At 45.9% G+C, this 23,148-nt stretch overlaps 1 protein-coding gene across 1 annotated transcript in view; it reads right to left on the reverse strand.

Annotated features, from left to right (window-relative positions):
- Positions 1-414: 414 nt before the first annotated feature.
- The window catches only part of SLC9A5 (solute carrier family 9 member A5), a 32,215-nt gene continuing 9,481 nt past the window's right edge, over positions 415-23,148 (reverse strand). Inside the window, exons 3-16 of the mRNA XM_031950288.1 lie at positions 21,680-21,843; positions 20,648-20,726; positions 20,203-20,380; positions 17,633-17,853; positions 17,208-17,410; positions 16,382-16,471; positions 16,142-16,212; positions 15,625-15,754; positions 13,822-13,910; positions 13,496-13,622; positions 8,340-8,507; positions 6,552-6,621; positions 4,773-4,901; positions 415-2,270 (exon numbers count right to left, since the gene is read on the reverse strand). Of these exons, the coding sequence (XP_031806148.1) occupies positions 1,756-2,270; positions 4,773-4,901; positions 6,552-6,621; positions 8,340-8,507; positions 13,496-13,622; positions 13,822-13,910; positions 15,625-15,754; positions 16,142-16,212; positions 16,382-16,471; positions 17,208-17,410; positions 17,633-17,853; positions 20,203-20,380; positions 20,648-20,726; positions 21,680-21,843 (2,234 nt within the window). The 3' untranslated portion in view covers positions 415-1,755. The remainder of the gene's footprint in view (positions 2,271-4,772; positions 4,902-6,551; positions 6,622-8,339; positions 8,508-13,495; positions 13,623-13,821; positions 13,911-15,624; positions 15,755-16,141; positions 16,213-16,381; positions 16,472-17,207; positions 17,411-17,632; positions 17,854-20,202; positions 20,381-20,647; positions 20,727-21,679; positions 21,844-23,148) is intronic.

Genomic DNA, 23,148 nt, shown 5'->3' on the forward strand with positions numbered 1-23,148 from the left:
TTTTGAATTCTTTCTGGAACACATTGGGAGCAGGCTGAGGATGCTTCCATCTTGGATGGGGGCAGAGGGAGTCCCCATGAGGAACATCCTGGGAATATCCCATCTGGCATAGCTCTTGATCCCCAGCAGCTGCGAGAGCCCAGACTCCCTAGCATCCACCACAGCCACCTCAGTCCTTACCACAGAGAGACCCTCGTCTAGAGGTCCTGGAAGCATTGGGAGTGGGGGGGGGCATGAGACACTGCAGGATCCCCCCAACCTGTAACCTCCTTTCCCCAACGGGGCCTGCAGTCTCAGTCCGTGCCCCCCTCATTTCTGCCACCCTTTGTATGGGAAGGAGCATCACGCAGTCTTGAGGATGCCCCCCTTTTCCCTTCCCCGATGCCCACCAGACACATGGAGAAAGGCTACGTATCCATCTGAGAGAGATTTAATGTTTCTCAGGTTTGAGATACAAAAGACTGAATAGGGGACAGAAGGGGATTCAGAAACTAGCCCAAAAGAAGGATCACTGACTGTTCAGTCTGATAGCCCCAGCTTAATTGTTATACAACCAGGCCGTCCCCCCAACAGCAGATCCAAACGATAATCTGGGGGGGCTCCCTTCCTCATGGGCAGAACCTCCTCAAGAAGATGCCCCCATAGAGAGCCCCGATCCGGGATGACAAATGGCCCTTTGGACAGAGAAAGCCTGTTCTCCCTCGCAGGAGTGATCCTGTGTCTGGGGCAGCCCCAGCCTAAGGCCTAGGCCCAGCCTGGAGGCCTTGGGGTACAAGAGGGTCTGGGAGTACAACATCAGCAATCAAATGCAGAGAAGTAGAAAAGAGAAAAAAAAAAAAAACAAGGGGGGGTGGGGGAAGCAGGCTGGAAGAAGGCAGGGGAAGGAAGCAGCTATTTGTACTGGGAACCAAGGTATCTGTGAGGGCGGCACTTCGCTCCCCACCCCTGACCCCGGGGTTTCCTCATTGCCCACTTGAGGAATGTCCCCATCAGGCTTTTCAGAGACTGAACGGATGCTTATTCTAGGTACCTGGGCCAGTCTGTGCTGTGGAGGGGATGGGGGCAGCTTTCACCCTTCCCTACTCCCAGCCCCTCACATACACACATAGAAATGCACACACACAGAGTAACATCATATGCACATGGATGTGTCCGTGGGCACACACATGTACAAGCACACACTCACTCACACGGTCCAAAGCAGTTGAGGGGGATGAAGGCGGGTGCAGGAGGCCTCCGGTTCCCAGATGCTGAGACACCCCAACCTGCAGGGAGCTCGAGGGTCCCCAGCCCCACCACTGACCCCTCCCAAGCTGGGCAGGAGTTGAAGGATTCTTCAGGGTCTCCTCGGTGGCGGGTTTGGGGATATGGGCTGGTGACCCAGGAGGAAGGGACAGAAGCAAAGGGCAGCCGGGTGGGGAGCAGCCACCGGAAGCCCTCTGAACAGGGCAGGGTAGGGGTCTCCCAGGGGACCGCGGAGGGAACCTCCCATCCTCCAGGGATGCTCAGCTTCCCATTCCTTTTTGTGGTCTTCATCTGCAGAGTTGCTTAGACACCGTGATGGAGAAGGTGAGGGTGGGTGAGGAGGATTCCCCTGTTCTGCTCCCTGTCTCTGGGGGCTGATACTCAGCGCAAGCTGGGCCAGTGACCTGGCCCCGAGTGTTCTCTGGGCCCTGAGTAGCCCCCTCCAGACCGCCCTTCCTTCCTCTCTCCTTTCCCTCCTTCCCCGTCCCTCTAACCCCGCGGGTTTCAAGGCTACAGCCGACCGGATCGGTTGAACTGGATGAGCCACCGGGCGTTGGCAGTGCCCGGACTGGGGCACCCGCGGCCCTCGGGGGCCATCAGCGGCTGCAGTTCCGGCTGCTCGGGGGCGTCGGCGCTGCTCTCGCTGCGGGAGCGGCCGGCCTTGGCGAGACTTGGGTTGAAGGTGAAGCCGGCGTGGGGCTCGGGAGACGGGGTAACCAGAGCGGCCAGCGGGTCCCGGAGCTCGTTGGCCAGCGGGTCGCGGAGCTCGTTTGCCCGGGGCGGGGCGCAGGCCAGAGGGCGGGCAGCCCTCAGGGCGGCCTGGGCACAGGGCGGGGAGGCCAGGCTCTCCAGGGACGAGATGCTCTGGTTCCAGCCCGTCTGCATGTCCACAGGCACGATCTTGGTGGTCTCCGAGGACACGTAGACCGCCAGGTCCCCCTGCCCGCTCTTCCAGGGCAGCTCCTTCTCGGCGCAGGTCGGGGAGGGCGGAATGATGCGCGGGCTCGGGCACACCTCCACGCTGCCTGCGGACACAGCGGGCGGCTCAGGATCCCGCGCCCATCGCCCACCGCCCCCGGGGCTTACAGCGGGCCGGGCTCAGGCTCCCCGAGGGAGGGGACGGCCGCGGAATCGTACTCGTCTCCTGGAAGGCGCGTAGGGCTTAGCTTCTGGCCCAGAAGCGGGGCTCAGTTTGCCGGGTCCGGCAGCGGGGGACGGAGCTGGGAACCAAGCCCGGGTACCTGTCACTGGGAAGGGGCCCCAGGGCCCGTGGGCGCCTTATTTTGGGACTGCGTTCCTGCACATTCTTATTGCCCGGGACCAGAGAAAGAACTCGGGACTTGGGGCAAAGGTGGCAGTTTGCCTGGTACCATTTAACCCCGGGTGACTTGAATGGGCCGTCTCTCTGAGCCTCGGGTTCTCCCCTATCAAATGAGGAGGCACTGGACCATCTCTAAAAACCCTGCTCTCCGTCCGGCACAGGGACCAGCTGAGGCAGGGGCGGGAAGCCCCCCTCGGTATGGGGCAATACCCCTGAGCCAGCCTGCTCAGCCGGCCACCCCCGGCCCGAGGCAGGGGAGGGAGGGGGCAGAGCGCCAGGCCCGGGGGCTCAGGCCTAGGCCCCTGCGGCCCTGTCTGGTCGGGACTGAACCCAAGAGGGAGCGCTGTCCTCCCAGCCTGGATTCATGACCCGATGCTTAAAATAGTGCTTTAGAATGGAGAAAGTCTGGGTCACATCGCTTCCCTGAGGCTGACTTAGCTTACAGGAGTCACTTCGCCTCTGAGCTGAGCTTTCCTGAGCTATTCCTGAAATGGGAATAATGCCCTTACAGGGCGGCCTTATTTGCTTTTGGCACATAATAAACATTTAAAGACCTCCATCTTTCTGTCTCTTTGTGTGGGTGTTTCTCTCTGTCTGTCTGTTTCTCTTTCTGTCTCTTGATATTTTTCCAATTGTTTAGATCTGACTTTATTTGTGTGGAAAGTGTTTTGTAATTGTGCTCATAAAGTTCCTGACTTTGCCTCGGCAGGTAGACTCCCAAATATTTTATATTACCAACAATTATTTTGAATGGAATTTCTCTTTGTATCTCTTGCTGTTGGACTTTGTTGGCAATGTATAAAAATGCTGATGTTTCTGTGGTTTTATTTTGTATCCTGCAACTTTGCTAAAGTTGTGGATTGTTTCTAGTAGCTCTTAGTTAATTCTCTAGGATTCTCTAAGTACACCATCATGTCATCTGCAAAGAGTGATAGTTTGGTTTCCTCATTACCAACTCTAATTCCTTTAATCTCTTTCTCAACTCTTATTGCCGAAGCTAACGTTTCTAATACAATATTGAATAGTAATAGTGATAGTGGACAACTATCACCCCTGATCTTATTGCAAATAGATATGATGCTTGCTGATGGCTTTACATAGATGCTACGAAAAAGTAGTTTTAAGGAAAACTCCTTTTATTTTGTCTGTTTCTGTCTCTGTGTGTTTCTCTCTCTCTCTCTCTCTCTCTCTCTCTCTCTCTCTCTCTCTCTCTCTCTCTCTGTCTCTCTGTCTCTGTCTCTCTCTGTCTCTCTGTCTCTTTCTCTTTCTCTCTCTCTCTCTCTTTCTAACTCTCTGTCCCTGTTTATTTTGGGGCGAGCTGCAATGGAGACAAATTGTGAATTAATTGAGGTGGGTTGAGAAGAGGGGAAATGACAGATGAAATGAGCAATAGTTCTGGAATGAGTGAGTCCTAGGGAGGAATAGCCAACCCACCCAGAGAGCTGAAACCAATGTAGCTTGTCCAAGCCCAGCTCATGTACCTGGAGCACAGCAGAGGCTCAGTGCATACTTGTGAAATGACTGACCCATAAGCAGCTGCTTGGACAAGCAGGAAGAAAAACCACGGCTGTTCCCAGTGGATTTAACACTATGATTAAAAGTGATGTTACATCTGCCGAAAGGCTGAGAGTGGTATTACATTTGGCATTTGGGCCAAAAGGCTGTAGACAGCCATAGAATCTTAGATTGTTACTTAGAAGAGACGTTAGCTACTTGGACTCGACTCTTTCATTTCACAGAGATGGATATCAATTTGCTGGGGCTGGGAACAATGCCCAGATCACCTGTAACGGGGGAGGGACCTCAGGGGCTGTGGAGCCCAGCCTCCTTATTTTATAGGGGAAGAAACTGAGGTGAATTATCCAGGATCATATGACTAATAAGTGCCTGGGGAGGGATTTATGACTCCAAGCCCAGGGATCTCCCCATTACCCTACATGCCCCTCTTTGTCCAGTGCTGTTCCAAATCTATCAGACTCCCATGCAGGACCACTTATTTACTGAAAGTGAAAGATTAAATTATTGGGGCCCAGTGGATCCAGGTTCTTCTCTTCAGCCAAACTGGCCTCCCCCCCTCTCTCTATCCAGCCTCAGGCATGCTTGGCCATTGGGGAAAGAAAGTCAATTGGGGTCAGCTCCCTAAAAAGAGAAGGGAATGAGCGTACATCCTGGAACTTCCTGGGGAAAGGGGGAGACATCCCATTACCTGGCACCTTGTGTTCTTGGAAAACCTCATTGGTGGCCCGGGCCACAAAGACAATGCCCTCATCGTCCTCCTTTTCTGTGTCTGAGCTGTCGCTCTCCTCCTCGGACTCCACGGCTAAGATCACTGCAGCTGGCCAGAAAGAAGCAGGGCAGGGGACTCAGTGGGCATCTATTCCAAGCCCACTGTGAAGTGGCCGTGGTGCCTTATCATCTCTGGGAAGCTGGTTCAGCTAAACTCCTTCTCTCACAAGGGACTCATTTCCACCAGTGGGTTGGTTTGTTTCCCCCGTCATTTTCCGGGGAGACAATTGGGGTTAAATGACTTGCCTGGGGTCACAGAGCTAGTATCTAAGGCAGGTCCTTCTGATTCCAGGGCTGGTGCTCTAACCACTGGACCACCTAGCTGTCACACCCACTCCTGGAAGAGTCCTAACTTGCCATAGGATTCAAGAGTTTAGAACTAGGAAAATTCTCCAACATCATCTATTCCCTTCCCTTAGGTTTTTCTGGGATGTGCTGAAGGTCACAGAAGTAAATAAAGGAATAAAACTAGTATTCTAATATCTGCCTTCAAATCCCATACTCTTTCCCCTGCCAGTATGCTCCCTAAAATTGGGTACCCAAAGAGGAACACGAGACTCTACATGTGGATAACCCAGAGGCAAAGATGCTGAGGCACGCATCTCCCTCCTAGAGACAGTCCTCCCATTAATGCCCTCTATGATTATTAGCTGATCTGCATGCTGTGTCACACATAATTTAAACTGAGCTTTTAGTCATGAAAACCTCTCTGTTCCAAAGCCAGAGGATAACTCCCCAGGGAATCTGGGTCAGCCTGGTCCTGCTCCTGGGTCTCACATGGAGAGAAGATACAAATAAACACATTATGGAAAGAGCTTTATTATTCCAGGAGGCAGTGAGGCAGCAGGGCATGGTACATGGAGTCCATCAAATGAGAGGCAGCTTTGACACAATGGGAAGGGCACTAAATTAAGAGTCTCCAATGTCAGCTCTGCGCTGTGTCAACTGGGCAGTCCAGTCTTACCCCCCCCCCCCCCCCCGTCCAATCTGTTGTCATCCCATGATTTTTCCCTTCATAACATCTCGTGCCTAAGTCCTAGTTCCTAACATGGCACCGCATCCTGGTGCAGAGGTCTCAAACTCAACAAGCCCCAAACAAAACCTACCATCTTTCCCTTCCAAGTCTTCTCTGCTTCCAAATGTCCATGTTTCTGGAGGGGGCAGCATCATCCACCCAGTTACCCAGGCTTGTGACTTAAGGGTCACCCTCAAGTTCTCAAAATGTAACCAATGTGTTGTCAAGTCTTTTCTACCTTGATAGCATCTCTCGTATACCTCCCCTTCCTCCCCTCATAATGGCAGGTACCGGCTTGTATCATCTCACAGCTGGACTACTGCAATAGGTTGCTGATCACATCCCCTTACCTTAAGTCTCTCCCCACCATAATCCACCTCCATTCACCTATCATAGGGAAATTCCTCAAGGGTGGATATGACCATGTCATTCCCCCCAATTTAATAAATCTCAGTGGCTCCCTATTACCTCCAAGCGTCTGTTTGGCTTTAAAAGTCCCTCTCGACACGACCCCTTCCTATCTTTTCCAATCTCCAATCCAGCAGTTTTCCCAACATGCCAAGCTCCTTTATAGTTCCTATAACACTTAGCACAGGACTGGGCACACAGTAAGTTGGTTGATTAGTCGCCTCACTGGGCGGTACCATATCACCCCTCCACCCACTTCCTTTTCCCTCAGCTTGCCTGTGTCCGGTAAATTTGAGGCTCGATGAGGTTTCCCATTAGGAGTGTCTTTGTCTGCTGAACCATCCTTCTGGAGACAAAAAGGGAAAAAACCCGAGTTACCCTTGGAGCTTGGCTTCCAAATTCCAATTTCCTATCCTGGTAGGTTACTAAGCTGCAGGACAAGCAGGTGGGAGGCAGTAATCCATATCCTCAGCCCACAGGTGACCTGCTCAGGTGTGAAATAAGTCCCCACCTGGGTCTCTGGAGGCTGCCGAAGTGGGCAGAAATATAAACATGGCTCTGGCCTGAGGGCAGATAATCAGGCTCTCTAGTTGTCTTTTCCTAAATCCCAGTCTCCAGAGCTTAAGCATGTTGCTTCCACAACTAATAACAAAGATGCTGTATGCTGCTTCCTAGATCCCCAACTTACTCCCAATCATAAATAAGATCATAGGAGTTGGACCTGCAAGGAACCTTGGGGGTAATTTATTCTAATCATTTTATGATAAGGATAAGGGACACTGAGGTCCAGAGAGTAAGGGATTGGTCTAAAGTCAAGCTAGTAGCAGGACTGGAATTCAACCCTAGACCCTTGACCCAAATCCAATGTTTTCAAGCCCAGTTTAGCCTATGACTCCCCAGATGAATTCTCTACCTCCATCCCTTAGCCATCTTGGCTAGCATCCTTCTGCTCCTCAGAATCTCCATTGAGGAAGCATCCGTGCCAGCCTGGCTGACTTTAACTCCACCCCAGCCCATGATCGCCAGGATTCCTCTTCCCCTGCTCTGTGCCTTGGATTTTCCACTTCCATCCCTTCCCTACACAACCCCTACATTGCAGCTCTCTTTTATGCATTGTCTCACTTAACAGAAGATTCACCTCCTTTAGGACAGGAACCTGTCTTGTCTCTACTTGTGTTTGTATTCCTAGCACTTAGTACATCTCTTGGCACATTGTAAACATTTAATAAATGTTCTATTTATCTATCTATCTGTCATCTATATCTGTCATCTTTTTATTTATATCTACCAAATTATATGTAAATCAATCACCAATCATCAGTCTCAAATATCTACAATCTACTTATGCATAACTAATTTTTATTTATATCTATCATCTATTTCTATTTAAATCTATCATCAGTCCCTCTATTTTATCAATGTCAATCATCTATTCATATCTATTTGTATATCAATTTATATCTAAATCTGTCATCAATCCCACTATCTCATCTATTCATTTCCTCAATCTCATCTATCATCTATTTACACTTATTTGTATCTATAATTCAGCTGTATCTAAGTAAATCCACCTGTCTCATTTATTGATCTCATCTATCAGTGTATCAATCTACTATCTCTCCATCTATCTTTCTATCTATCCATCTACCTGTCCTTCTGTCTGTCTGTCCATCTATTTATCTAGCTCCACTAGAGAATGGATTATAGGATGACCTTGGAAGAGTTAAGGGGATACATACTTAAGCTATAATCTGGAGTCCTTAAAAAAGTAGGGCTGCCCAACCGGTCATCTGGGTCCCCGAAATCGTCATCATCATCATTCCCTCGCACATTTACATAGCACTTCGTGGTCTGTCAGTTCCTCACAGCGGTCCAATTGGGATCGCCCGTTTTCTGCGGCTCTCCGGCTCTCTGGGGCTAGCTCCAGGCAGGGAAGGGCAGATTGCCCAGAACTGCCCACAAGCATCAGCCTCGACCAGAAGCCACAAAGGGAAAGGATGATGTCTGGCGCTCTGAAGGGGATGGGAGAATCCGGAGGGCAGAGACAACCGGGGAGGGACTCACCTTCCGACCGGCCTTCCGGAGCCGCAGCTTGCTCTTAGAGAGACACACGTTGTGCTTGGTGGACTTGAAAGACTCCAATCTCCGTTTCATGTTCTGCTGAAATACTTCCTTGTCCTGACGGGCCTGGGCGTCCTCTGAGATAAAATGACGGCTACAGCTGGCCTTGTACTACAAACAACAGCCCTCGGTGAGGCTCTGGTCACCGCCATCCCAAAGCCTCCACGAGGGCCCTTGATGGTCATCTTTGAGTCTTCTCTTCCATCATCTCTCCCCCCTCAGCTGCCAAGGCCTAGGATCCCAGAACTAGAGCTAGAAAGGGGTTTAAGGGTCATCTAGCCCAGTCCAGGTATTCTTAATCTTTTTTGTGCATCCTGGACGCCTCAGACAGCAGTCTGAAGAAGCTGATGGACCCCTTCTTAGAATCATGTTTTTAAATGCATAAAATATACAGGATTACAAAGGAAACAAATGCTACTAAAATATAGTGCATGTATATATACACACATACATACATATATACATTATATATACATATATGATAGTATATTAATATATTATCAAAGACTTACATATGATAATTGTTTAATTATATATTATATCATTATATATAAAATATATTTATATATAATGTATAATACTTATATTATGTATTATACTTATATATTAGTATACTAATATAAGTATATATACTATTTATATTAGCATATATATTAGTATATATACATTTATACAATACATTAATTTTGTATAATGGTATACAATACATGATACAGATATATACATATACCTATATGCTCTCTCTATATATACATATGTATTTATATAAAACTTGTATATGCTAATATATAAGCATAGCATATATAAGTTTTATATAAGTATATATGTGTTATACATAAGACCTATACATTTGTATATATAGGTGTGTATATATGTAGAATACATAGCTTATATATATTAGTATATGTATATATATACCTATATACTAATGAATATACATATGCATATATATCTATATATGCTATTATATATACATACATACATGATAGCATTAATATACTAATATATAGTATTTAAGCATATATACTATATTAGCATATACATATATTCCCATATATATTTATATCTATATATTAGCTAATATAATATATTATACATATTATATATGTCTTATATATTAGTATATATAATATGTGTATACTAATATATACACATATGTAAAATCTAAATATTTTTTAAAAGTTCATGGATCCTATGTTAAGTGCCCCTTATCTAATTCAAACTCTTTATTTTTCAGGGGATAAAAATGAAGCTAGGAGTTGAGGCACAAGTGACTTGCCTAAAACCATACATACTAAATAGGAGAGCTAGGATTCAAATCTGGATCTTCATTTAAAATATGTATTTGATATTTCATTTTTCCCAGTTACATGCAAAACAAATTGTAATGTTTGTTTTTAAAACTTTGAGTTCCAGATCCTCTCCTTTCCTCCCTCCCCACATCCACCCCCATTGAGAAGGCAAAGAGAAGTTAAGCAAAATAATCTCATTCAAAATTCAAAGCTCTTTCCCTATATCACATTATATCTGTCCCCAGCTCTCTATTCTAATACCTGACCACATAGGTATAGGTCCACAGCATCTCCTGCTACTATGATAGGTTGCTCATTAGTCTTTCAATCTCTTGTATTTTTTCTCACTGATAATAATTCCCATTTCACTCACATTTTACTAACCATAACTTTTCGAAGTAGGGAGTAGGGTACAATACGAACAACTGGCTCTGGAATCTGTGGGCCTGAGTTCCAATCCTATACCTGCTACTTACTCCCTGCATGTCCTTGGCTACATCAATGATACTGAGCCCTGAGATCCCACTGCTGCCTGGAATGCAGAATATAGAAACTGGGTTAGAGAACACCAGCAATCCTGATTTCAACTTGGCTTTTTCAATCTTGTCCCAAGTTGATTTGCTTGGCAAGCAGGGCCATGATGGGGATTGAAAAGAACCAGTTATAGTGACTCCTTTAGCACTTTTCACTGAGTGGAGTCCCTGGGATGTTTTGAAAGAACACAAACTAGAAGATGGGAGACTAGGATCAAGGAATCTGAATTCATCAGAAGGAAAAATAATTCAAATAAATGGTAAACTTAATTTTTTTATTTTTGTTTTTCCTTTTTTTGGTGGTAAACTTTAAAATTCCCAAGGGCTTCTCTAGCTAAATGGATACAGCTGACAGTATAGTTGCACTAAGCTTAGCCCTATAGCTATAAACTAAATAATTTATGGGCTTTTTCCCCTTACCAGGTGTGGTATAGTAAAGATCCCTCTTGTGTTTTGGTTGAAATATACAGTCTCTGAATTCTCTTACAATTTTCAAATTCTGAAACTGGAAACTGAATGGATGCCCATCAGCTGGAGAATGGCTGAATAAGTTATGGCATATGAATGTTATGGAATATTATTGTTCGGTAAGAAATGACCAACAGGATGATTTCAGAGAGGCCTGGAGAGACTGATGCTGAGTGAAATGAGCAGAACCAGATCATTATACACGGCAACAATAAGACTATACAATGATTAATTCTGATCAACGTGGCTCTCTTTAACCAGTTCCAACTGTTCAGTGATTAAGAAAGCCATCTACACCTAGAGAGAGGACTGTGGAAACTCATTGTGGACCACAACATAACATTTTCATTCTTTTTGTTGTTGTTTGTTTGCAGTTTGTTTTCTTTCTCAGTTTTTTTCTTGATCTGATTTTTCTTGTGCAGCAAGATAACTGTATAACTATGTATACATATATTGTATTTAACATATATTGTAACATATTTAACATGTATTGAACTACCTGCCATCTAGGGGAGGGAGTGGGGGAAAGGAGGGGAAAATTTGGAACAAAGATTTTGCAAAGGTCAGTGATGAAAAAGTATCCATGCATATGTTTTGTAAATAAAAAGCTTCAATAAAAAATTTTCAGATGCTGTGATTTTGTTTCTTGTTTGGTCAAATATCTTTTGCTCTGAGTTAATATGCACTCTGATTGGACAAATAAAAGTAAAGATGGGGGCTCATAACTGATGGTCTTAGAAGTTTACTGACCATCAAAATGCCTCAAATATGGGGAACATTTCTGGAGGCCTCCAAGTAATATATATGTATACCACTAAATCTCAGTTTACACATCTATAAAATGAGATATTTAAATGAGACAACATCACTTTCCTCATTTATAAAATGAGAGGGTTAGATGAGATGACCTCAGTTTTCTCATATATAAAAAGAGAAAGATAGATGAGATGACCTCTGAAGTCTCAGCTAACTCTAAATCTATGAATCTTTCATCTAATACTTCAAGAATCTATGATTTTCTCTAGGTAGCTACTTCTTCCACCAGTGAAAATTATGGTTTCTCTATGCCTTACCGGGTAATCTCCATAAAATGCCATGGTCAAAATATTCATCACTCTGTGACTAACTTAACTGCCCCATTTTATATTATGTCCACTTTATTCCAGACACTAATTGCCATCTTTCAAAATAATAGAAAGACAGCTAACATTTATGTAGTGCTTACTATTCGCATCAAACATATCTTATTCTTTCTCACATTTCAAAAATTAAAATCTTTTTCTCTATTTTCCCCTCCCTCCCTTATGCACATACAAAACTTACACACACACACACACACACACACACACACACACACACCTCCCCCCAGGTAAAATCCTGACCATCCCAATTCTCAAATGCCACCTTCTTCTGCAAGCATTTTGTGGTGTTTCAAGTTGAAAATTATCTCTATTTTCCTGGTCCTCATCTAAAATTTGCTATTTCTTTTCCTTTTGCTCCTGCACTGAAAATGCCCTGTTACACATGTCAGTTACCCTATCAAATACTCTTTTCTCACCTCTGCTCCAAAGGCCTCCTTTTGAACGCCACCTCCCAGTGAGTTCTCCTTGCTCTCATTCACCATACTGGCTGGCTTTTCAGCCCATCTGGCTTTTGTCACTTGTTGTCCAATTCAATCACTTCATTTTCTACCCACTTATGGCACCTCTTCAGCTAAATTCTGAACTCCTCAAGGCAGGAACCATGCTGTCTCCTTCCCCTTTGCATCTTACAGTGTAATGCTATGAATATATTCAGAATAATGAAAATTTACCATGCCTAGAGCGTTTACAGGTTTACAAATTGTTTTCCTTGTGGCAAATCAGATAGCAGAGTGGAGAGAGCACTAGAGCAGGAATTAGGAAGACCTGAATTCAAACTTGACCACAGATACTTGCCAGCTATGTGGCTCTGAGTATGTCATTTCTCCTCTGCCCTCAGTTTTTTCATTTGTATAATGGGGATATTAATAACACCTACCTCCAAGGATTGCTATGAGGATCAAATAGGATGATATTTGGGGTAGCTAGATGGTGCAGTGGATAAAGCACCAGGTCTGGTATCAGGAGGATCTGAATTCAAATCTGGCCTCAGACATTTAAAACTTCCTAGCTGTGTGACCTGTGTGACCCTAGGCAAGTCACTTAATCCCAACTTCCTAGCCCCCCCAAAAAAATCATTTTTAAAATGGGGCAGTAGATAGCACAGTAGATATAGCACCAAACCTAAGTCAGAAGGACCTTGTTCAAATTGGGCCTCAGACACTTAATACTTCCTAGCTGTGTGACCCTGGGTAAGTCACTTAACCTCAATTGCCTCAGCAAAATAATAATATTTGTAAGTCACTTTTCAAAACTTAAAGTACTAAATATTGTCGATGATGATGATGATGATGATGATGCTATAGTGGAAAGTGTAGTCAAAGAACCTGAGTTCAAATCCCAGCTTTGCTACTTACTCCCTGTGTGGCCCAGAACACATCTTTCCTCTTTGAGCCTTACTCTCTTTCAGTTCTAAATTTCAGGTAATTAGTAAAAGGCCTTTCTATGCCTTTACAGATTAAGAGAAGAGAGCCCGAATTGATATCCAGGTTTTTAGTACCAAGTCCAATGTTCTTTCCATTACTCTCTGTAGCCTCCCACTAGCATTTCTTGGCAAATGATTTTGTTTTTGCTTTTTATTATTTGCCCCCCAACCCTGAATCTTGGTTTCCTCCAGGCCAAAGGCCATTGAGGAAGGACTCTCTCCCCACCTATGTGCATCTCACCCTCCTACGGGGTTTGTAGAGGCCTCCACTGAGCAGATGGTGCATGATGGCATCCTCTCGGTCCCTGCCACTTCGAACTGTGTCAATCACCTGTAGATCCAAGCAGGCACCACTGCCACTCTCCCGCCTATGGGAAGGAAGGAAGCCAAGAGGGTAAATTGCAAAGGAGCCACAATAACCTTAGCGCAACTCCTCAGGGGATAGTGAAGAGAAGGGAAGTTGGGGTGGGATAAAGATGCAGAAATGGAGAAGGCTTGAGGGGGGAGAAGAGGCTAACTCGGATAACAAGGAGCCTAGCTTGGGGAGGCAAGCACTGTGATACTTACAGTAGGTTGGTGACAGAGGTCTCTGCTGTAGAGTTGCGGCTGGGCATCGAGGGTAGAGTGAGCCCTGCTGAGGATAAGATGTGGCCTCCCTGAGGGTATGAAGATGAATCTCAGATGGACGCTTACTGCCTAGAGTAAATACTTCAACTCTGAACTCCAAGACCAGAGATGCTGCACATCCTTTCCCCAACACTCCATCACAATTACTAGTTTAAGCAATACTGCATGATGATCAGCTACAAATGACTTAGCTCCTCTCACCAATATTATGATCCAGGAAAATTTCCAAGGACTGGGGACAAAAAATGTTAACCTGCATCCAGAGAAAAGATTGATGGACTCTGAATGCAGATCATAGTACTGTCATTTTCCCTTTCTGTGTGTGGGTTTTTTCCTTTGGTTTTGTTTTTTTTCTTTTACAACATGAATAACATGGAAATATGTTTTACATGATTGTATGATACATAGCCTATACCAAATTGTTAGCTGTTTTAAAAAGAAGGGAGGAGAGGAAGAAAGAAATATTTGGAACTCAAAATTTTATAAAAGTAAATGTTAAATATTGTTGTTGCTGTTTTCATAAAACTGGAAGAAATAAAACACTATTTAAAAAACCAATCAACAGTTTCCAGACACCTTGAATTATTCATCCAGGGTCCAAAGCTAGTCAACCACCCACTCTAGTTCTAGCCATTGCACCAGATTAACAGTTCTTAATTTTTTTATATATATTGTGGATTCTGTTTGGCAGTCTTGTAAAAACTGTGGACTCTTTCTCAGAATTATATTTTAAAAGCACAAAAATAAAACACAGGATTGCCAAGAAAACCAATTATAATGCATAATATATATTTATATGTAATATATAATACAATATTAGATTGTAAACTCCTTGAGGGCAGGAGTTGTCTTTCACTTTTCTTTGTATTCCCAATGCTTTAGCATAGTGTCTGACATATAGTTGGTATTTAAGAAATGCTTACTGATTGGTGAAATATAATGAAATACAGTTATCAAAATTAAAAAAAAAGTTCATATGCCCAAAGGGCTATCAAACTGTGCATACCTTTGATCCAGCAGTATCTCTACTGGGCTTGTATCCCAGAAAGATCATAAGGAAGGGAAAAGGACCCATATGTGCAAAAATGTTTGTAGCAACTGTTTTAGTAGTGGCAAGGAACTGGGAACTGAGTGGATGCCCATTAATTAAGGAATGGCTGAAAAAGTTATGATAGATGAATGTAACAGAAAGGCCTAGAAAGACCGACATAAACTGATGCTAAGTGAAATGAGTAAAATGAAGAAAACATTGTACCCAGCAACAGCAAGATCATGTGATGATTAACTGTGATGGACGTGGCTCTCCTCACCAGTGAGATGACTCAGGTCAATTTTAATAAACTTGTGAAGAGAGCCATCTGCATCTAAAGCGAGAACTATGGGGATTGAATATGGATCACAACATAATATTTTCACCTTTTTTGTTGTTTGCTTGCTTTTTTCTTTCTCAATTTTTTTCTTTTTAATCTAATTTTTTTATGCAACATGATAAATGTGGAAATATATTTAGAAGAATTACACATGTTTAACCTATATTGGATTAGGAGAAGGAGGTGGGAGGAAGGAAGGGAGAAAAATTTGGAATACAAGGTTTTGCAAAGGTGAATGCTGAAAACTATCTTTGTATGTATTTTGAAAATAAAAAGCTATTATTAAAAATAAAATTAAAAAACAAGTTTACAGACCCCAGGTTAAGAACCCTTGCAAGCCCAATTTTGTTTTATGCACCCCGGTAAGGCCTACCTGATCCACAAAACTGATGGCATCTCGGATGTTGAGTTTATAGTACACATCCCAGATCTGGTCCCGGATACGGTAGGCAGAGCGACGCATCAGTAGCTGACTCAGGTATTTCTTGTCAAATTGTTCCCACCTAGAAAGAGGGATAGATCTGGGTGCCTGAATACTTCCCTCCCTTAAATTTCCTAAGGGCTCTAGAAAGACTTTTCAAGATCTGTCTCTGGGCAATAGGGATTGGGAGAAAAAGCATTGGTCTAAACTGAAGATCTGAATTGGAGTCTAGACCCCTACATTTACTGACTAAGCAAGTCACTAGATAAGCCTCATTTTCCTCATCTATAAAATGGTATATGGGATAGTGAAGAAACCTTTGTAAACCTCAAAGTGTAAGTTGTTCTCCTTCTCTAGGGTCTCTCTTCCCAACTTGCTAGGCCTGAATAATAGCATTTGGCCCATCTCTGCCCCTAGGAAGCTGCTGAGGTGGTCTCTTCAGGAGATGGGGAGAGGGAGACACGCTCACCTGTCCCTCCAGTAGTGGTAGCCATGGTGGCCAACTACATCTTCCACAGCTGCCAAAATATGGTCAAAGGTCTATAGAAGGGACAGGAAAGTACAGTCATGGTAACTGACCCTACTCCTTAAGAAGTCCCAGAATTTGGACATCAAATTAAAATTTCGTATCTGGAAGAGTCTGGTCATAGTCCCTTCCACTCCTGGAGAAGGACTGTTCCTTTGGGGCCCAAATGTCTCTGATACCCACATGTTCATGTAGTTCCTGGTTCAAGGTGGGCTTGTGGTGATCACTTCGCTTCACTTTTAGCCACTTGACGAGAGGCTTTATGGTTAGACCCTGGGAACAGGAAGAGAGATGAGGAGGAGACTGAAATACAACTAGGAATGCAAGCCATTTACTATCCTCACTATGGCCCTGATATTGCCCCTTTCCATCTCCCATGGGATGAGACTAAGTCCTTCTCTGACCTCACACAATGCTCGAGTCCCCCTTCATAACTATGGGAGAATTGGAAAGAGCTGGATAGAGAATCAATGAATCAAAATGTCAAGGTTTGAATGTTCTGGAGAGGTATCATTGAGTCCAGTTTCCATTTTTCATAGGAGGGGCTTGGAGGCCCAGAAAGAAAAGAAATTTCCCCATAGTTCCATAGCAAGCTGGACAGTGGACCAGGATTGGAATCCAGATCTCTTGACTTCCAGTTCCCCACCATGAGCTCAATGAATTAGATGGTTCCTGAAGCCCTGATGAATGGAATTGGAAGCAACAGAGCTTAATGGAGGGAGAAGGGAATGGACATTTCAGAAAAACAGATTTAGAATGACTGTCAAGGAACTCTCCTGATCATTAGAGTTGTTCAAAAATGGATGTCGCTGATTAGGGAAATAATGGGCTCCACTCTCTGGAAAGCTCCAAGTGGAGCCTACATGTGGGGTTTGTGGAGGCTTTTATAGAGCAGGGTCCTGTTTGTCCTGACCTTAGATCCCTATGAGGTCCCATTCTGGAGTTCTGGGACAAACTCTGTGGCTATCCCTATGTAGCCCCCCCTCCCCTTCCCAGCAGGCCCTCCCACCTGCACGATGACTGTGAAGAAGACCACCACAATGGTCGTAGCCACAAAATAGTCTTTGGCAGGAACCTTGGTCTTATCCAGAAGGATGACGAGAGCAAAGGCCACAGCCCCTCGCAGGCCCCCATAGGACATCACCACCTGGTCAATCTTGTCCAAAGGGACCAGCCGGAACTGGTTCAGCACCCATGTCTGCAGGACTACGCCTGCAGGGGAGGGAGGTCGGGTGGGAGGGGGAGCAGGGGCAGGGAAGCCAGGTGGAGTCAGAGGGCAGGGGAGGAGGGGTCCAGGTTAGGGTCTGACAAGGGCTAGAAGGGTGAGGAGCAAGCAGGGTACGGAGGGGGACGCTGACCGAGGGAAGGAGACGGTGGGAGATGGGGGTGGGTGGGCAGGGTGATGTGGGAAGGTGGCCAGGGACAGGGCAATACCGAGGGCCCGGAAGAGCAGGATGAAGAACAGGGTCCCCAGCACCAGCCCGGTGTCCCAGGCCCACTTGGAGGAGTCCACAGCCGAGATCCCAAGCAGCATGAAGATGACAGTCTCGGCACAGCTGGCCAGGGTCTTCATGGTGTACTTGACAGCCGTGCGGGACTTGTGTGAGATGTTGGCCTCCACGTATTTCTTACAGCCCACCCCGCACATGGTCACTCTGAGGGGGATGGGGATGTTAGATGGGTCCCCCAGTCCCTTCCAGGAGGGGCTTGGCGGCTGCCCCGGTCTGGCAGTGGGCCCACTTCCCATGACAACTAGCCCACCTCCCATGAATGGCAGGGACTTCCTTGGGAGCCTCATCTGCAGCTTCCTCCCATTTGTCCTACATCTGTCCTCAGGGACCCAGGAGAACAATGCTAGTGCATCCTTCTCCTGACCAGTCTCTGGGGTTTGATCTGGCAGGAAGGAAATTGGGCCTCAAGGGGAAGAGTCATAGTCACTGGCCTCCGCCTGCGATTTTCTGGTACTGGTTCTTAGCCTGGGGTCAATGAACTTGGATTGGTGTTGTTTTTAAAAAATTTTGTTCAATGTGGTGATTCAAGGCAATTCCAATAGACTTGGGATGGAAAATGCCATCTGCATCCAGAGGGGGAAATATGGAAACTGGAAATGGATTAAAGCATAGCATTATCACTTTTTTCTTGTTATTGTTGTTGTTTGCCTTTTCTTTCTCATTTTCCCTGTGGTCTGATTTTTGTTGCACAACATGAAAAATATGGAAATATTTAAAAGAATTGCATATATTTAACCTATATTAAATTACTTGCTGGCTTAGGGAAGGGGGAAAGTAAGGAAGGGAAGGAGAAAAAATTGGAACACAAAGTTTTATAAAAAATGAATGTTGAAAAGTATCTTTACATGTATTTGGAAAAATAAAATACTATTGAAATTTTTAAGTAAATAAGTAATATTTTGATAATTATATTTCAATACAATCGGTTGCCTCTGTAATCCTAGGTGTTCTATTTTATTCACTTAAAAACATAGTTCTGAGAAGGGGTCCATAAGCTGAAAGACACATCAACTCCCAATCCAGACCAACATTTTATAAAGATAGAAAAATAAGGCCCATAGAAAGGAAGGAAATTCCCTCCAAGTCCCAAGTGGGTGGGCAACAGAGCTCAGGGTCCTGACCCTGAAGTCAGTGTTTTTTCTCTTATGCCATCAGAAGGAAACAGAAATCAGACCAAGGGAGCCCCAAGGGGTCTAATTAGAGGGTGCCCCCAAACAACAATTTAAGTTTTCTGGGAACACTTGAGCAAAAGCAATGAGCACAAAAGCTCAGAATTCCCTGAATCCTCTGGACCATCACAAATCCCAAAGACAGCTGCCAGCTTTGGTCCTGTCCAGAAGAATGATAAAGGGATACCAAATTTTCCCTGGGCCTATCACAATATTCATTTGTAACTGGACAGGTCAACAAGGAAGCACTTTCCTGCACCAATTAGACCTCAGTTATTCCTAAATATAATAATAATAATTATTATTATTCCCACAGAAATTATAATGATGGCAACAATAATGGCTATCTCCAGAGTACCCCAAGTTTTAAAAGGCAGTTAGGCAAAGCAGTAGATGGAATGGTGGACCTGGAATCAGGAGAGACTGAATTTAAATCTAATGAGCAGCATCATCCTGGGCAAATCACTTAGCCTCTGTCTGTCTGTTTCCTCATCTATAAAATGAGGATAATAATGGATTATAGCTATATATATATAAATATATGTAATATATAAGATACATATAATAGATAATAATGCAATATTGTTGCAAGGATCAAATGAGATAGTAAATCTTTTGAGGCAGCACAAGCTCCATTATTCCTAATTTACAAATAAGAAAACTGAGGCTCGAGGACAGAAGCTTGTTTGGCTGTGGTCCTAGGGCAGGGACCGTCTCTCCTAGCCCCAGGTCCACCAGCTCATGTTGCCCCTGTCTCACAGTAGAGGATCTGGCCACTTAACAGACTTCAGGATCATAGAGTTCAGAGGTGGGAGAGTTAGCCGGGCTCCCCAAGTCCACCTAGTGCGACCCATATCTGAGGAGGAAGCCCTTCTCCGTCTCCATCTGGTGGTCATTACGCTTCCACCCGAAGCTTCTGGTGACATGGAGCTTATTTCTTCCTGAAGCAACCCCATTTCTCTTTGGGGTCAGAAAGCAGTTTTGCCTCAAGGTGCCTAAAATGACCTCCCCTCAACAACTGTACCCACTGTCCCGACTCCGTCCCGAGACCCAGTCTGAGCTTCTCCCCCCTCCTGGAAGGAGCGGTCCAATGGTGACTGTCTTCCTCCGGGCATAACCCTTCCAGCTCATCCAGGACAGAAGCTGTCCAGAGCCATCACCTCCCGGCTCACCCGTCCCTCGCCAGCCCTGGCCCTAGAGGGGCAATGGCTTGTTCCAATCCTCTCATTTCCGGGGAGCGGAGGAAGGCTGTCCAGAATCCCAGGGCAGGGTGCCCACTGTCACCCCCCTCCCCCAGGCTTCCGCCTTGGGCCCAAGGACTCACGCAAGGATGGCGGAGAGCGAGGCCATCTCCGCGGTGAGGTAAGCCGCGTACGCCAAGAGGAAGACCAGCAGAGGCTCGATGATACGGACCCGCTTGGTGAACCGTGTGGTCAGGGCCAGGAGGAAGGCAAAAACTAAGCCCACGGCTGCCCCGCCCAGACTGACCACAAAGAGGGAGGCTGGGAAGGAGGCCGGGCTGTCAGCATGGCCCCCTTCCTCCCCCCCAAACCAGCAGCAAAGAGGGGAAGGGCCATGGCGACTGCATTCCGCTTGGGGCTCGGGGCCTCGGCCGGCAGCTAGACGCTGAGGGGGCGGCCTCCCTGGGGAAGGGGGAGGGACCCAGGCAGAGGCTTCTCTCCGTCCTGGCTCTGAGCAAGGGCTTGGCACCCCGGGGGAGGGACGGGGAGAGGACCCGGGAGGTCAGCAAAGGGGAGGGAGGTACTGACCGACGCCTTTGACATAGTCAGTGGCCTGAACATTGGCCGAACCCATCTCCACGAAAGAGTTATACACTTTGTACAGCACCTGAGTGAGGGGGTAATGAAGGAGAGGTCACGATCCTGTAGTCCCAGGGCTTACAAGACACGTTCTCCACATCAGGTGACAAAAGGATTCCATTCTACCAACTCCCACCTCCACACCAAAGTGGGGGCTCCCAGAACGGAAACCCCCTCTGCTGCCCCCATTGCAGCTCGTTTGTAGCTTGTTTCTAGAGTTGCTTGGGAACACCGAGAGGCCGAGGGATGAAGAAACAAAGGCTCAGAGAGACAACCACACCTAACTTTCAACAGCTCTCTCCGTTTTGCAAAGCACTTTATGCTTGATATCTTATTTGATCCTCTTGCCGGGGAGTACCACAATTAGCCCCATTTTGCAGATGAGGAAACTGAGGCTAGATGGCTGAATGACATATCCAGGGTCACTTGGCTCCTGCGGCTCTAAGGCAGGAGAGGAATGCAGAGCTCTGACCCAGAGCTCCATCCCATGCCCTGCCCACCTGCCTCTCTGTTTCTATAACATTCACAGCCATCCTGTGAGGTGGGCAGTAAAGGTCTTAATACGCCTCTTTTACAGATGAGGAAAGCAAGGCAGAAAGAGACCCAACCAAAATCAAGCATCCGCCCCCAGCTGTGAGATTCCGGGCAAGCCACATGGTCCCCGTCTGCCTCAGTTTCCTCGGTTGTAAGATGGGCACAATAACACCCTCACCTCACAGTGTTATCATGGGGGTCAAATGAGATAACGTACGGGGAGTATTTTGGAGACCCAAAGAAATGCTAGTTAATATTATTGTTCCTGACATAACAGAAAAGGGCAGAGTCGGGATTCACAGCTGGGTCTTAGCATCCCAAGTCTGACATTATGGCCCCCACACACACACTCTCAGACACTCAGCTCCGAGCCCTGGGTCTGCTGGGAGAGGGAAGCCTGCCCAGGAGCTCAGGCAATGACCCTGCCCGCCAGTCAGGGGTCCTCACCACGGTGACCGCGTCGTTGAGCAGAGACTCGCCGAACACGATGATGAACAGGGTCTCGTTAACATGCACCTCCTCAAAGACAGCCAGAACGGCCACGGGGTCCACAGCAGAGATCAGGCTTCCAAAGAGCAGAAAGTCAAGCAGGCCGGCTTGGACGGTGGGAGCTGTGGGGGGAACAGAGAGACAGAGAGACAGAGACAGAGAGAGACAGAGACAGAGAGAGACAGACAGACAGACAGACAGGGAGAGAGAGACAAAGAGACAGACACAGAGAGAAAGTATGCCCCCCATCCCCTGTCAGAGCAGAGCACCTTTCCTCTCCACTCCTGAGGGAAAAGCAGAAGGTGCCCACAAACACCACAGTTTAAGGAAAACCAACCAATGGGGGCCCAACCTGAGTCCCAACCCCTATAATATTCAGCAATGGTGTCAAAGGGGCCATTCACTTTTAATATGCCAGATCACTGCTTAGAAAACCACAAGGGAGCATTACCCTTGCTTTATTTTGTTCTCATTCAGCTAATTAGATATTTCCCAGGACATGTTCATATTGGCTTTAGACGGGTGCCATGGTGGGTGCCCCTAATGCCCAGGTAGGTACACTTTGGCCCTCTTGGCCAGGGGGGCTGGCAAGCCTTTGGTTTGGGGGCCTTGGATTTCTCATATCTCAGTGAGCTGGGGGTCCCTTCAGGCTCTGAGGTCTAGAGACTCAAGGCCGTTCTTCTCAGCTTGTGGCCACTAACAAGCTAACTCACTTTCCTTCTGAACCCATTTCTCTGTTTCTAAGAAAAGGATAATAAAGTTTCTATGAACTGTCAGGTAGATTTTATAGGATTACAGACAAAGGGGAAGGAAAAGGGAAGTGAATATGCACCTATTAAGTGCCTACTGCGCCAAGCACTTTACAAATATCTTATTTAGGGTTTAGAGTTACAGACGGGTCTTGGTGGCCCTCGTGTCCAGCTCCTTCATTTTACATCAGGAGAAACAAAGGATCGGGAGATCAAGCAGCTTGCCTAAGGTCACATAAGTAGCAAATGAGAGAAGTAAGATTTGAGTCCAAGTCTTTTGACTGCAAATCTATGGCTCTTTCCACTAAACCATACTGGTTGTTGTAAGAAAAGTGCTTTATTATGATGATCAATTCTGAGGGGCGTGGCCCTCTTCAATGATGAGATGAACCAAATCAGTTCCATTTGTTCAATAATGAAGAGAACCGGCTACACCCAGCGAAAGGACTCTGGGAAATGAGTGTGAACCACTATATAACGTTTCCAATCCCTCTGTTTTTGTCCGCCTGCATTTTTGATTTCCTTCTCAGGCTATTTTTACCTTATGTCTAAGTCCGATTTTCTTGTGCAGCAAAATAACTGTATGGACACGTATACATATATTGTGTTTAACTTATACTTTGACATATTTAACATGTATTGGTCTACCTCCCATCTGGGGGAAGGGGTGGGGGGGAA

This window comes from Sarcophilus harrisii, chromosome 2, assembly GCF_902635505.1.
Source record: "Sarcophilus harrisii chromosome 2, mSarHar1.11, whole genome shotgun sequence".
Taxonomy (NCBI): Eukaryota; Metazoa; Chordata; class Mammalia; order Dasyuromorphia; family Dasyuridae; genus Sarcophilus; species Sarcophilus harrisii.